The following is a 15,411-nucleotide window of genomic DNA, read 5'->3' as shown; positions in this document are numbered from 1 at the left end:
GCCAGGATGGTCTTGATCTCCTGACCTCATGATCCGCCCGCCTCAGCCTCCCAAAGTGCTGGGATTACAGGCGTGAGCCACAGCGCCCGGCCAAAACTGTACTCTCTCTACAGAAAACTGTTTCAGGGATTTACCCAACCAGGAATGCTTCCCATGAGGTCCAGGGTGGGGTAGACATTGAGGAGCTGGTGACTACCCACACTATCAATCTGATTTCCTGGCAGGAGTCTGCCTGCCATATGGGGCTTTTCATGGCTTGAGATTCCAAGAGGACAGCCTCATTTATTAAAAGGCAGTGATGAGGCCAGGTGCGGTGGCTCACACCTATAATCCTAGCACTTTGGGAGGCCGAGGTGGGCGGATCACTTGAGGTTAGGAGTTCATGACCAGCCTGGCCAACATGGTCAAACCTGGTCTCTACTAAAATTAAAAAAATAATTAGCCAAGCCTGGTGGAGGCTGCCTGTAATCTCAGCTACTCAGGAGGCTGACGCAGGAGAATCGCTGAAGCCCGGGAGGCAGTGAGCGGAGATCGCGCCACTGCACTCCAGCCTGGGTGACAGAGCAAGACTCCGTCTCAGAAAAATAAAAAATAAAAATAAATAATGCTAAAATATAAAATAAAGCATCCCCAATAGTATAAATGTCAAATATGTCAACCGAGCCCCACTTTATTTCTATGCATTGTACCCCACAGCCCAGGAGACCCGGGTGTCCCTCCGCCACTGCTTTGGGAAGGGAGGCCATGGAGGCTCAGAAGGAAAGAGGTCATTCTTAGCCCTCAAGTCTCAAAATAGCCCTAAAACTCTCCAGAGATGAGAGGTTGGGACAAAGTTCTTTAGTCCCCAGGCCTCACTACAAGATCTCGAGGGGGCTCTGTGCAGCCCTGTTGCCCACCCCACAACACGTTTTCCAGTGCAGGGAGGAGAGGTGGCATGGCAAGTTCTTCACCTTTGTGCCTTAGATTTCTCATCTGTAAAAGGGGGACAGCAGCACCTACCTTATGTTGTATTGGGAAGATTGAGTTAATACGTCTTAAGCAGTTAGAACAGGGTGTGTACATAGTAAATAATACATATTTTGTTATTATCATTGTCACGGAGGAATAGTGGGTCAGAGGCAGTGTTCTGAGCCCCCTGCAGCCCCAGTATGAGGAAAGACACCATCCAAGGTTCCCCAAGTCCCTGAGGGAGATGCAGAAGGGCAGGACACCCCTGCATAAGCCAGCGGGGACATAAATGACCGGGAACCAGAAGTCCCTCCCCCAGCTGTGGAACCTGGACGGTCCATAGGACCTCAGAGGCATCTGGAAATATAGGCGAAAATCCCAACTGCACTAGAAAACATTAACTGACCAGGATTTCCCTGAAATGGCTATAACTAAAGCTCTGCCATCAGCCGACGCAAGGAGACAGTTAAGGTTTTGCACTCCTCACTGTGTGGCCTTGAACCTCAGCATCCCCAGCGTGTCCACCTCCAGCAGGAAAGGCCTGCCCACCGCTCCTCCTCCTCCCCTTTCTCCAGCACTGGCATCCTGCCTGCTTGTCTGGACAAGGAAGGATTGAAATCTGCCCCTCAAATGGTGCTGGTTCTGGTGGGCGTGAAGCCCTCAGTCTTTTCCCGGGGCCTCTTGGCAGTCCCAGCCCCTACGATAAAGAAAATCAGGCCTGTCCTGAACATTTCAGTACTTTCATCTGGTGCTGGTTTTTCACAGCCCCCTTCATTTCCCTGCTGTCCTTTCCCCGCCCGTCCCACCTCCTGCCTGCCCCCACTCCCGCCTGCCTTCCTCTGGGCCCTCCCTCAAGACACAATTATTTGCCTTGTGCCTGCAATGGACTCAAGCCCTGGTGCTCGAGGCGGCTTGGCCGGGCTCAGGCGGCTCCATTCCAGGAGAGCCATGTGGTGTGGCTGGCGGCTCCTCGCCCCTGCAGCCTCCCAGGGCTGCCCACTGGGCCAGGCCAGCTCTGCCAGCACACCTTCGAGGAGGCCATCTCTGGCGCGACAAGAAGAGGTTGAGAGAATGATATTCTCTGGAGAGCGGCAGCATTCTCCCGTTCATTTACGGATCCAGGTGGCCAGAGCGGGGCGGGTTAACCCTGCAAGTGAAGGCTGGGCCTAGCCTCTGGCATACAGTGCTTATTGCCCAGGCCCTCCAGGATAGGCTTGGGGGCATCTGCCACCCAGCAAAGAGCCTGGTATGTAGAGGAGGTGCTTGATGTATTGAAATGAAATGAGCAGAAAGGAAGGAGACTGCCACCAGGGCTATCCTGAGCCAGAGGGCGAGTGGCCGGCGCCCAGAGCCTGCCTCCTGCCCCTTCAGAGAGGTACAGGAGCGTCCCTTAGTCATCTCTGGGCAGGCTTAGAACGAGGTCTAGGGGTAGCCTCCAGGCACCCGTGACGCTGTGTGAAATGCTTGCAGGTGGGTGCAGGGCCCTGGGGAGACTCGTCACCTGAGCAAGGCAGAGAGACGTGAGGACAGCAGGCACCAGCCACTGACGAGGGCAGCTCTGGCCACTTGGGTCCTCCGTCCCTCCGCTGCTCCCTCCTACCCCTCAAGCTAGTGACCCTGACCTCACCCCTTGACCTTTCTTCTCTCCCAAGGTTAGAGTCACTAGCGTCTGGTGGGGGCCTTTCCCCCAATGTTTCTTGTGGTATTGTGTCTGGAGTTGGTTCCTTCCAGTGGGTTCGTGGTCTCACTGACCTCAAGAATGAAGCCGCGGACCTTCATGGTGAGTGTTACAGCTCTTTTTGCTTTTTTTTTTTTTGAGACGGAGTCTCGCTCTGTCGCCCAGGTGCAGTGGCGCGATCTTGGCTCACCACAAGCTCTGCCTCCTGGGTTCATGCCATTCTTCTGCCTCAGCCTCCTGAGTAGCTGGGACTACAGGTGCCTGCCACCATGCCTGGCTAATTTTTTGTATTTTTAGTAGAGACAGGGTTTCACCACGTTAGCCAGGATGGTCTTGATCTCCTAACCTCATGATCTGCCCGTCTCAGCCTCCCAAAGTGCTGGGATTACAGGCGTGAGCCACTGCACCCGGCCTAGTGTTACAGCTCTTAAAGGTGGCACGGACCCGAAGAGTGAGGAGCAGCAGTAAGATTTATTGTGAAGAGTGAAAGAACAAAGCTTCCACAGTACGGAAGAGGACCCGAGTGGGTTGCTGCTGGGGGTGGGGTGGGTGGGGAGGACACAGCTTTTATTCCCTTATTTGTCCCCGCCCATGTCCTGCTGATTGGTCCATTTTACAGAGTGCTGATTGGTCCATTTTACAAACCTCTAGCCAGCTACAGAGTGCTGATTAGTGCATTTTTACAGAGCACTGATTGGTGCATTTTACAAACCTCTAGCTAGCTACAGAGCACCGATTGGTGCATTTTTACAGAGCACTGATTGGTGCGTTTTACAAACCTCTTGTAAGACAGAAAAGTTCTCCAAGTCCCCACTCAACCCAGGAAGTCCAGCTGGCTTCACCTCTCACTGTGGCCAGGTGGCAGGGCATTTAACTCACAAAGGGAGCTGTTTGGGCTGCAGGGCCAGACAACAACTCACTCCAGGGAGAACCTCCCACGAGACTGGGACTCCCTCCCCTGAGTGATTAGGCGCCTTCCAAGGGTCCTGCTGTTGCTGGGGCTGCACAGAGAGGATTGCTGGAGGGGGTCCCCCTGGGCTCCGCCGTAGTCCTGGACTCAGGCCAGCAGCTCATGGGCTCTCCCTAGGGCTCCTGTCTCAGGAAACGGCACCCCATTCACCCTGCAGTCCAGGCGGGAAGCTTGGAGTGCTTCCTGACTCCCACTGCCTTTCCCCAGGCAGATCCCATCCCCAGCAAGGGCATCCGCCATTCCTTCAATCCAATCTGGCGTTCATTTGCTTTCACAAAGAAACACTGGAAAGACAGGAAACTGACAGGGCAGGAGGGTATAGGCTGGAGGGCGACGGGCAGGGGCAGGACTTGCGCAACATCTGTCTTGGGATATCATTTAGGTTTGAACTGCGTGACTGCATTGTCTATTCACAAAAGTGGAAACTTATTTTAAATATCATGAACAGGGCAAAACACACGCACACACACACGCACGCACACACACGCACACACGCGCGCGCGCACACACACTCACACACAGAATCTGACCACTGCTGCAGTCCTGATCCCAACAAACCACCGTCTTGTTGTGCCTGAATTATTACAAGAGCGTCCGCACCAGCCTTTCTGCTTTCACTCCCCCGTTTCCCATCCATTGTCTATTTCTCATCTCCTAGCCAGAATGATCTTGTTAAAAGGTCAGCCCGATTAGCCATTCCCACTGACTTCCCCTATCCTGAAAATAATGCTACATTCTACCTCGCCTGCCTGCTGGTTCCCTAAAGCACCACGGACGCCCCCCTAGCCCTGGCCCAGATATTTGCATTACTCACTCCCCCACCTCCTTCAGGCTGCAGTCGATCTCACTCCCTCTAGTGAGACCCTCCCCAGACACACAGGCCACATTAGCAGCTTCCCCCTGACTCGCCCGATTGGCGTTGGTTAACCTTCCTTTGCTGGCATCTCCAGCTCAAATACCGGCTGAATGGACAAGCAGGTGAGTAAAGGTCCTGCCATCCATTCTGCCTTCTGTGGTTTCAGAGCCCAGGCTCCCTAAGGACACATGTGAACTTTCAGGCTGTTAGAGGGCAGGTATGATGGCTGCCTTGGAAGGACGGTGATGTGGAGCCCCCACCCAGGGCCGGCCTGGACACATCAAGAGCTCCCCTGGAGCCGCAGCCCAGAAACGGCAGTAACGCCTAGCGCTTGCAGAGCCCAGAGACACTGTTCTAAGTGCTCTGCACAGATGAGCTCCCTTGATCCTCACATATCCTTAAAACAACCCTAGGAGGTGGGTCCGGTTCTCCCCACTGTGCATGTTGAGAGGTGTGCTAAGTTGCCCAAGCTTGCACGGCTGGCTGCTCAGCAGCAGATGGCCTGGCTCCTGACTTCTCACCCACATTCAAGCCCCCAGGAACAGAGAGAGGGAGGCGCAGGCCCAGAGGGGTGAGCTCCTAAAGAAGATCGGGGGTGAGAGTGTCCCCTAGAGGCCCAGAGACAGACGCAAAATCGCCAGCTGCAGAAAACATCTGTGGTGCAAGCTCCAAAACAACAGTTATCTCCGAAGGGACAGATGTGAAGAAGCAGGCTCACCACAGGACAAGGCAGAACCTTCTCTTTCAAGCCTCTTAAAGGTGTTTTATTTGTTTGCTTTTCTTTTTTCCTTTTTTTTAAAAAACAATAATGGCACATTTTAAAAATCAACTACAGAGAAAAGGCCATGTCTTCGAGTCCATGTTCACATTGTCCCACGCTGTCACACCAGGATGGGCCGCATACTTCGTCCTGGCTGGGACTGTGGCCTCTTAGAAGGGTACTGGGCCACTCCAGGGATCAGGTGCTGCTCCTCCTGGAGCCACTAGAGGGTGGGAACTCCGGGCCCTCCCAGACTCCTGCTCCTCTGGGGCCCCCAGGACTCTGGCAACCCCTCCCCTTGCTCCAAACCGGAGCCAGGAGCTGGAGATGTTAGGGAACTTATTTTGGTCCCCACAGGGGACTCTTCCAGGGGCAGAGCCCTCCCCCGCCCGGCAGGAGATGACACCCCAGCCCAGCCCAGCTCCCACCCTGGGAGGTTGGGGTGTCTCTCCCCAGTCTTGTCTCCAGCCCAGCAGACACCACACCTGTGCCCTGGTTTTCAGGCCCAACCCGCCTAGGCCCCTCCTGCCAGGCCCCACAGCCACCCCAGCAGCAGGCACAGGAGTGATGGATGCTCAGCCCCCTCAGCTGACCCTCACCAGGAACAAGAGGGCTCCCCAATCCCCAGGGCCCGGCTCAGAAGGAAGGGGTGGGAGAGAAGGGGCGAGAGGGAGCAGGGTGAGGGGCACAGAGCTGAGGCTGCCAGGTGGGAAAAGAGACGCAACAGATCTGCCCAAGGGGACAGGGGAGGCTCCTCAGGCTCTGCAAAGAAGGGGGTCCTGGGGCGCGGATCAACAGGCCTGGGCCGGGGGCTCTGGGGAGAAAGAGGCTCTCGTTCCCCCTCCCATCCTACCTCTGGTTACTGTGGGGGCACAGGCCCAGGTGACAAGACCTCAGGCCCCCCCAGAAAGGGAAACGCCACGCTGCACTCAGCTGGGTCTCAGCCCAGCCCTTGTGGGAGGGTGGCACCCCACCAGCCCAGGCCCCGCCCAGCTCCGGCTCCCAACAGCGACTCCCAAGGGCACCCTTCCATAGGCCAACTGGACAGGCAGCTGGTGGGGGGCCAGACTGACCCAGGGCCCCAGCTCCCCAGCTCCTCCCGCCCTGGCCCTGCCCACGCGCCTGGCTCTATTCTTGCTGCTCATTCATTTCCATGTCTGACACCAAGATGTTCTTCTCAGTGGCCTCAGTGGGGCTGGAGCTGCTGCGGCTGTAGCGGGCACCCTCAAAGGCCCCGCGCTCGATGCTCTGGCGCCTCCGGTAAAGGATGAGGGCCGCGGTCAGCAAGGCCAGGAGCAGCAGCACCGCCATCAGCACCACCACCAGGGCCGCCGGGTTCTCTGGAAGCGCTGCCAAGGCGAGTGGGTGTGAAAGGCCAAGTGGGTGTTAGGCTCAGCAGTGCTTCCTGCCTGCCCACCTGTGGGCATTGCCTTTCACTCACCTGATGGGGAGAAGCTGCTCTGCTCAGCTGTGGGCAAGAGGAGGGGGCCAGTTAATAATAGCAGCGATCATCGTAATAATCACTTAAGTAAACATACAAAGCACACAGACCTGGGCCGGGAGGTCTGGGGAGAAAGAGGCTCTAGTTCCCCCTCCCATCCTACCTCTGGTTACTGTGGGGGCACAGGCCCAAGTGACAAGACTTCAGGTTCCCCCAGAAAAGGAAAACGCCATGCTGCACTCAGCTAGGTCTCAGCCCAGCCCTCGTGGGAGGCCTGGGTGTCAGCCCCTTCCCTAACTCACCTCATCTTCACTAGCTTCACTAGCACTCTAGGAGGTCGGGACTTTTTTTTTTTTTTTTTTGGAGACAGGGTCTTGCTCTGTTACCCAGGCTGGAATGCAGTGGTGCGATCTCGGCTCACTGCAGCCTCCACCTCCACGGTTCAAGCAATTCACATGTCTCAGCCTCCCAAGTAGCTGGGACTACAGGCATGTGCTACCACGCCCTGCTAATTTTTGTACTTTTTGGTAGAGACGGGATTTCACCATGTTGGCCAGGCTGGTCTTGAACCCCTGACCTCAAGTGATCCGCCCACCTCAGCCTCCCAAAGTGCTGAGATTACAGGCATGAGCCACCACATCAGTCTGGGACTACTATTATTCCCATTTTACATATGAGGAAACTGAGGCCACAGACTCTGCCCAAGGTCACACCATTGATAAGTGACATGGCCAGGACTTGAACTCTGTCCATGCCCTTGACTACTACAAAGTGACGGGGGGTTGCTGATCCCCGAGCCTTGTGGTCTAGTTTGGATGATAAGTTTCAGGTCCGGTCCATCCCACAGACTAATTTATCCCGGGGGTCCCAGCTGCCCACAGTCCGGTCTGTTCAGGCCTTCCCATCGGCTGTGCCCCCTGCAGTTGTGTAGCAGCCCCCAGCCCCAGCCCAGGACCAGTGGCACGGGATGGAAGGAGGCTGAGCGTGGGCCTGCCTGGCACTCACCACGAGGAAGCTTGCAGACGACACCCATGGTGATGTTGGTGCAAGCGCCGGGGCGCCATAGCCCGCTGTTGCTCTGAATCCAGTAGCAGCTGTTGTGGCTCAGCATGCTGGGGCCCAAGCCCGGGGGCCCCCAGTTAGAGTAGTTCACAGCTGTGTTGTCCTGCCAGACCAGGGTGCCTCCTGCGGGAAAGAAGGCGCTGAGGGGGCAGGGACAAGGTGGGGCAGGAATAGGTGGAGGAGAGCAGGCGTGTTCTAGAATCGACTCCCCGTCCCCCGACAAGCCCCAGGGCAAGGCTCAGGGCAGAGCGGAGGGCAGCCCCTTACAGCCTGAGGCCTGATCTCCCCACCCCACACACAGGGCACCCACCTTTGGGGTTGAAGTTCATGCCCAGCCAGGCGCCCCGACTCTGGCCCTCATAGCTCTGCAGGTGCTCCCAGACAAACACATTCTCCATCTCATCCAGAATAGATAGGACTGCCCCGCCCGCTGGACGCAAAGAAGGCCCACGTAAGGGCGGATGGGTCTCTGGAGGGGAAGAGCCCCCCAGAGCTGCCCCAGCCCTCTTCTCTGCAGCCTGAGTAGAGGATGGTGTGGAGTCTGTGGATTCACGTGTGTGTGTGTGTGTGTGTGCACGTGTGCAAGTGCGTGGGGGGGCAGCATATGCACATATAGTGTCATGTATGGTCTCTGCATGTCAGAACATGAGGGCATCTTGGGTAAGTGCTGCCTATGGGTAGAGAGCAGTGTGGGGATGTACTCATGGATCTGAGTGCCCACGGGAGGAGGTGCCACCTGCCCGCCATGTGTGGGCTCTGGCCTGGTCACCCACCTCTCTGGCAGCGCTGTCGCGCCTCCTTGTGGCCCAGCAGCAGCTCCATGTGGAAAGAATAGCAGTGCTCCCGGAAGGGGATCCACGCGGAGTCTGCCAGTCCCTGAGGACAGCTGCCATGGTAGCTTATTCTTCGGGGAGGAGGGGGCCCTGTGGGGGTACAGGATTAAGAAGTGGCTCAGCACCCTCCCCAGGGCCACCGACACCTTGCCTACGCCCCCGCCCTGGCAGGTGGGCACTCACCACTGCTAACCCCGCACACAGCCCCCTGCAGCTTGGTGTCACAGCTGGTGGTGCGCCAGGCCCCGTCCACATCCACGTAGGTACAGCCCCCCGGCTGCTGCGGCTCCCCGTCCTGCCAGCCCACGTAGTTCAGCGGCTCCTCTGAGACCCAGGAGTACCGCCGAGAGCCCTGGGCATGGGCGGGCATGGCGTGGGAGGAAGGGAATAGTCAGGATAGGGTGCAGATAAGGCGGGGGTCAGGGAGGGGCAGGGAGGGGAACCTGGGCAAGGCTGGGGCCCAGGGCAAAAGCGTCGGGAGCCCACCTCCTCGCCAGCCAGCCCGATCCAGAGCGGCGTGCGCAGCCCTCGGGCAGCCTGCGTGAGGAAGGCCTGGGTGTAGGGGTCGGGCACGTAGGCCAGGCTGGCATTGCGGCTCTCACACAGCAGGAGGGCATCGTGCCAGCGCAGCGGCTTCTGAAGCAGCCGGAAGGTGCCGTTGAGGTAGGAGAGCTCAGTGCCCGGGGCGGGGGGCAGCGCTGCTGGGGACGGGCTCAGGGAGGCGTCTACAGGGAAGGGGTCAGGGTTCAGGCTGGGCTCTGCTTCCCTCACCCCGTTCCCAGGCACAAGGCCAGGAGAAGGCCGGACACCAGGCAAAGACCAGGTCTCCACCAGGCTCGGCGCTTGGCCCAGACCAAGGCTTGGTAGGTGTCAGCCCTGTTGTTATTAATAATATGTGTTTGCTAACAAATGCACAGGGAGGCGAGGGCCTTGACCTCCTCCTACCCGAGGAACCTGGGGCAGAGGCCACCTACGCATGGAGCTGGAGGTGTCTTGGACCTGGAACCTCAGGGTCCTTGACACCACACGTGCCAGCACTTCATGCAGCCCAGCGTCTAGCCCTCCGCGCCGATCCAATGAGCCCTCCATACCCCCAAATCTTCCTCCTGAGACCCGTGGGTGCTACGGCTTTTCCATCTTATTGGCACCTTGCCGTTCTGCCCATCTGCTTCCCAAGCAGAGCCCCGCTCTGCCAGGGACCATGATCCCTTCCTCCTGGCATGGTCCCAGCATCCAGCCCGGTGCCAGGGCCCTGCTGGGGTTTCCCAGGTGACTGGTGACACATACCCGTGCCCTTCTGGCAGATGAAGCCATGGGTCTCCTCCGTGCAGCTCCGATCGTCCCAGCGGCCAGTGAATTGGGCTGAGGGGCTGTGCAGGACCACCGCACAGCTGGTCTGCGGGGAGGGAGCTGCTCAGGGGAGCCCCAGCAGCTGCCTCCCTGTGCTACTGTCCCCAAAAGGCTGCAATGTGAGCAAAGAGGCTGGAAGAAGGGAGACCCCGGGGCAAGGAGAGATGCTGGGGCAAAGGCAGCCCCACAGGCTTAGGGCAGCGGGGTGTGGAGGGGAACAGGGAGGGCATCCTCACCGGTTTGTTGCCACTGGGAGCAGGGCTAGGGCCAGAGGGCTCCCCAGGTGCCCAGTTGGCATACATCAGAGGCTCCTGCTCCACCCACTGGAAGTCCCTCTGTGAGGCATGGAGGCCAATCCAAAGGTCAAAGGTCACATTGGGCAGGCTGGCTGTGATGAATGCTATGGTCCCCAGAAGACAGTTGTGAGTGACTCTGCTATAGCTATTTGGGGGGACAGTGTCAGAGGATACTGGGGGCTCCCCATAGGCTGGCCCTACCTTGCTCTAAGGGGTTTGTGATGGTGACCAGCTGGGCCTCTTGCTGTTCACAGGAGAACTGTGCCTCTGACCACTTCACCCGGCTCTGGGGGTCCTGGCCCTGGACCTGAAAACACTGTGGGGCAGAGGTGGGAATGTAATGGCCAGCCCCACCTCCCCATCCACAAACCCAGAAAGGCCGCTGTGTGCCCCTCAGCAACAGGTCCTGGGGGGCCTTTGAGGGCTGGGAGAGAACAGTATCTGAGAACCAGGACAGCTGGGTCTCCTTGGCGCAGCCTCCAGCACCTCCCAGCTTGGCACTGCAGATTCACACACACCTGCCCACACTCCAGGGGATCTTTAAATGGGAGGATTTCTTTGGGCCATCAAAGGCTATGACAACAGTGCTTAGGCCAAGCACTAGGAAGATGGGGACAAGGATCTATCTTGCTTTCTGCTAAACACCCTTCCGAGTGTTGTCTGACATCCATTATCTTGCCCTTTGAACTTACATGATCATCTCTAGGACACTTTTTTTTTTTTTTTTTTTGAGACGGAGTCTCGCTCTGTCTCCCAGGCTGGAGTGCAGTGGCGCCATCTCCGCTCACTGCAAGCTCCACCTCCTGGGTTCACACCATTCTCCTGCCTCAGCCTCCTGAGTAGCTGGGACTGCAGGCGCCCACCACCACACCTGGCTAATTTTTTGCATTTTTAGTAGAGTCGGGGTTTCATCGCGCCCAGCCCTAGGACACTTTTATCTCTATTGTTGAATGATCTATTAGCAGCAGCTTCTAACTCTGTAATTTTACATTTCTCTTTTCCCACTTTCATTAGCTCCATAAGGTTTCCAAACAAACAAACAAACAAAACCCCTGGGTAGGAAATCTCTCATCAAGTGAAGACTCTTTCTTAGGAAAATGAATATCTAATGATTTTCTGCTCAGAGGCAGTGTGATGGAAAAATAAAGGGTGTTGGCCAGGCACGGTGGCTCACACCTGTAATCCCAGCACTTTGGGAGGCCAAGGCGGGGTGGATCACCTGAGGTCGGGAGTTCGAGACCAGCCTGACCAACATGGAGAAACCCCGTCTCTACTAAAAACATAAAATTAGCCAGGCATGGTGGCACATGCCTGTAATCCCAGCTACTTGGGAGGCTGAAGCAGGAGAATCACTTGAACCTAGGAGGCGGAGGTTGCAGTGAGCTGAGATCACACCATTGCACTCCAGCCTGGGCAACAAGAGCGAAACTCTGTCTCAAAAAAAAAAAAAAAAAAAAAAAGAAAAGAAAAAAAAGAGAAAAGAAAGGGTGTAGGGAAGCTTTGGAGTCATAAAGACAGGGGTGGGATTCAGGTAAGGGGGAGGTGTCAGATTCCAGCTCTGACAACCTTATGGCCTCAACTTACTCTTCTGTAAAGTGGTAATACAAAGCCTGTCTTTGGCGATCATTTTAAGGATTAAAGACAACAGTATATGACACAGTAGGCACTTAACCAGTGAGAGCTGTGACTATTAATAATTAGCTCCAGCACCATCCTTACTGATGCAGATGGCAGATTTGGGGTAAAAAATTGTAAGCCCAGAAATAATGCAGATTTTTGGAGGTCTGTCACAAAGTTCAAGGATTTGGTTTCACAGAAGTAGTTTCAGAGCCATGCTGAGGCCCAACTTAAATAACGAGTAGAATTCATCATAAATTTGGAAGCAGCAAAGTCACACCAGTACCAGCAAGAAGTGACAGCTAAAGGGAGAGGGTATTCAGCTCAGTCCAGCCGACATTCAGGGCATCCCTGCCACGTGCAAGTGTATTAAGGGGTATGGCAGGTGCTAGTGGCTCTGCCCTCCAGGAGCTTAAAGCTAGTGGAAGAGGCTGTCCCACAAACCAGGGGTCCCCAGCCTCTTAGGAGGTGAGTAGCGGGGCGACGGGGCATTACAGCCCGAGCTCCACCTCCTGTCGGATCAGCAGGGGCATTAGATTCTTTTTTGTTGTTGTTGTTGTTGAGATGGAGTCTTGCTTTGTTGCCCAGGCTGGAGTGCAATGGCGCAATCTCGGCTCACTGCAACCTCCGCCTCCCAGGTTCAAGTTATTCTCCTGCCTCAGCCTCCCGAGTAGCTGGGATTACAGGTGCCCACCACCACACCTGGCTAGTTTTTGTATTTTTAGTAGAGACAGGGTTTCACCATGTTGGCCAGGCTGGTTTCAAACTCCTGACCTCAGGTAATCTGCCCAGCTAGGCCTCCCAAAGTGCTGGGATTATAGGCGTGAGCCACCGTGCCCAGCCAAGATTCTCATAGGAGTGCGAACCCTACCGTGAACTACACATGCGAGGGATCTAGGTTGCATGCTCCTTATGAGAATCTAATGCCTGATGATCTGAGGTGGAACAGTTTCATCCCAAAACCATCCCTCCCCTCCCCCAGTACGTGGAAAAGCTGTCTTCCAAGAAACCAGTCCCTGGTGCCAAAAAGGTTGGGGACAGCTGCCATAAATGCTTTACCTACATCCAAATGCTATACAGACACAAAGAAGGGCACAGAACTAGTAAAGCAAGATGTGTGAGGGCAGGCAGTGAAGGAGTGAACACCCTAGCATACTTCCAGAGCTTTCCACAGGCCAGGCACAGTGGCGCACACCTGTAATCCTTGCCCTTTGGAAGGCCAAGGCAGGAGGATCGCTTGAGCCCAGAAGTTCAAAACCAGCCTGGACAACATGGCAAAACCCCATCTCTACAAAAAAAATAGAAAAATTAGCTGGGCATGGTGGCATGAGCCTGGAGTGCCAGCTACTCAGGAGGCTGAGGCAGGAGGATCACTTAAGCCCAGGAGGTCGAGGCTGCAGTAAGTAAGCCATGATGGTACCACCATACTCCAGCAGTTTTTGAGACAGAGCAAGACCCTGTCTCAAAAACAAAAACAAACAGAACTTTCCACAGGGCAGGAGAGTAACTGGTATCTTGACAATGATGATTAAGAATGGGACCTATTACATATATAAAATATATTCTGTTTAAAAAGTGGGTGGAAAAAGAACAAGTTTTTGGAAAAACTTTATAACATGAGAGATGCTCAAAATATGATACAGAGAAAGAAGAGTTGGGTAGGAAATTATATTATTTAGTATGAGCTCAATTCCATGGAAAAAGGCAGGAAGGAGAATAACAGATATTGATAGCTGTGATCTCTGGAGAGTGTTGGATGAGTTTTGGTTTCTCTTCTGCATTTTCCAAAGTTTTAATAATATACATGCCTTAATTTTTTAAGGTAGAAGAGGTGTAATTTGTTTTTTTGTGGTTTTTGTTTTGTTTTGAGAGAGAGTCTGAATCTCTCACCCAGGCTGGAGTGCAGTGGTGCGATCTCGGCTCACTGCAACCTCTGCCTCCCAGGTTCAAGCGATTCTGCTGCCTCAGCCTCCCGAGTAGGTGAGATTACAGGCATCCACCACCATGCCCAGATAATTTTTTGTATTTTTAGTAGAGACAGGGTTTTGCGATGTTGCCCTGGTTGGTCTTGAACTCCTGACCTCAGGTGATCCACCTGCCTCGGCCTCCCCAAGTGCTGGGATTACAGGCATGAGCCACTGTGCCTGGCCGTGTAATGTTCTTTTGAATATTCTGAGGAGGGCAGGAGATCCATGACACTAAGAGGCTGGCTGCCTTCCTGTGTATGACAAGGATTTGTGGATTATATTATTCAGTGTTAACTAATCTAATCTTCACAACAGGTCTAAGTGTTCTTAAAATGTCCTTCAAAGAAGCCATGGCTTGAGATTAATACCAATGACCCTGGCACATAACAAGGAAAATGACAACCTTCTCTTCCTGGTATGAACTCTTTGTCAATCGCTAGGTAAAAACAATGAAGGACTAATCAGGTCTAATAAATCAGCCTGTGCATGGAAAAATAACGACTGTGGGGAAGAAACTCACACTATGGAGGGGGTGTTGTAAAAACGTGTTGAGAAATGCATCCGTAGTGATTAATGTCAGTGCCCCAAGCTTTCCTACCTGCACACTCAAAACACTTGGAAAAAGAATTTTCTAGAAGGGTCTTGCTACATTGCCCAGGCTGGTCTCGAACTCCTGGCTTCAAGTGATCCTCCCAGTGCTCAGCCTCCCAGCCTACTAGCCAATTTTTAAACAAAAATGTTTGTTTAATTGGTAGAAGGACTAAAAATGGGGAGCATTATTTAGAAATGACGGATGAACTTTTTTCACTTCAATCTGTCTTCGTGAGGCATATTTAATCTATAGCCACCATGAAATGCATGTTTTGAAATAACTTGGATTTTCAACATGTTAGACCTGTGAGTCATGAGTCATAAAGTGTCAGACTAAGATTTTTTAAAAACATGAAGTACATGTAATCACATTGCTCTTATTAAAATTATTTAGACAAATTTTGTTGAACAACCTTCAACTTTCATGAACTACGCAAAATATGGAACCCTTCAGGAATTTGCATAGCACCTTGTGCAGGGCCACGCTAATCTTCTCTGTATTGTTTCACTTTTCGTACATGTGCTGCCGAAGTGAGCATATTAAACAATAATTATTATAGTTGATCTTTTTTTTTTTTTTTTTGGAGAAAGGGTCTCACTCCATTGCCCAGGCTGGTATACAGTGGCATGACCACAGCTCACTGAAGCCTCTACCTCCTGGGTTCAGGGGATCTTCCCACTTCCTACCTCCTGGGTAGCTGGGACTACAGGTGTGCACCATCACACCTGGTTAATTTTTCTATTTTTTGTAGACAAGGGGTCTCTCCATGTTGCCCAGACTGGTCTCGAACTCCTGGGCTCAAGTCATCCTCCTGCCTCAGCCTCCCAAAGTGCTGGGATTATAGGTGTGAGCCACCTCTCCCAGACAATTAATCACTTTTGAGTGAGCACAAAAAAATGTTTTCATATCACCAGTTAAAAAAAAAAAAAGTTTTTTTTTGTTGTTGTTTTTTTTGTTTGTTTGTTTATTTTTTTGAGACGGAGTTTCGCTTTTGTTGCCCAGGCTGGAGTGTAATGGCACAATCTTGACTCACCGCAACTT

General features: G+C 54.0%; 1 protein-coding gene and 1 non-coding gene across 2 annotated transcripts in view; both read right to left on the bottom strand.

Annotated features, from left to right (window-relative positions):
- Positions 1 to 5,189: 5,189 nt before the first annotated feature.
- The window catches only part of MRC2 (mannose receptor C type 2), a 64,798-nt gene continuing 54,576 nt past the window's right edge, over positions 5,190 to 15,411 (bottom strand). Inside the window, exons 21-30 of the mRNA XM_054537226.2 lie at positions 10,396 to 10,510; positions 10,135 to 10,298; positions 9,836 to 9,944; positions 9,035 to 9,273; positions 8,732 to 8,900; positions 8,489 to 8,638; positions 8,026 to 8,145; positions 7,659 to 7,838; positions 6,654 to 6,680; positions 5,190 to 6,561 (exon numbers count right to left, since the gene is read on the bottom strand). Of these exons, the coding sequence (XP_054393201.1) occupies positions 6,341 to 6,561; positions 6,654 to 6,680; positions 7,659 to 7,838; positions 8,026 to 8,145; positions 8,489 to 8,638; positions 8,732 to 8,900; positions 9,035 to 9,273; positions 9,836 to 9,944; positions 10,135 to 10,298; positions 10,396 to 10,510 (1,494 nt within the window). The 3' untranslated portion in view covers positions 5,190 to 6,340. The remainder of the gene's footprint in view (positions 6,562 to 6,653; positions 6,681 to 7,658; positions 7,839 to 8,025; positions 8,146 to 8,488; positions 8,639 to 8,731; positions 8,901 to 9,034; positions 9,274 to 9,835; positions 9,945 to 10,134; positions 10,299 to 10,395; positions 10,511 to 15,411) is intronic.
- LOC112129754 (U6 spliceosomal RNA) lies at positions 14,804 to 14,908 on the bottom strand. The gene has a single exon (XR_002912110.2). It is a non-coding gene; the product is annotated as a U6 spliceosomal RNA (small nuclear RNA).

This window comes from Pongo abelii, chromosome 19, assembly GCF_028885655.2.
Source record: "Pongo abelii isolate AG06213 chromosome 19, NHGRI_mPonAbe1-v2.0_pri, whole genome shotgun sequence".
Lineage (NCBI taxonomy): Eukaryota > Metazoa > Chordata > Mammalia > Primates > Hominidae > Pongo > Pongo abelii.
This window is presented reverse-complemented; position numbering and strand designations above follow the sequence as displayed.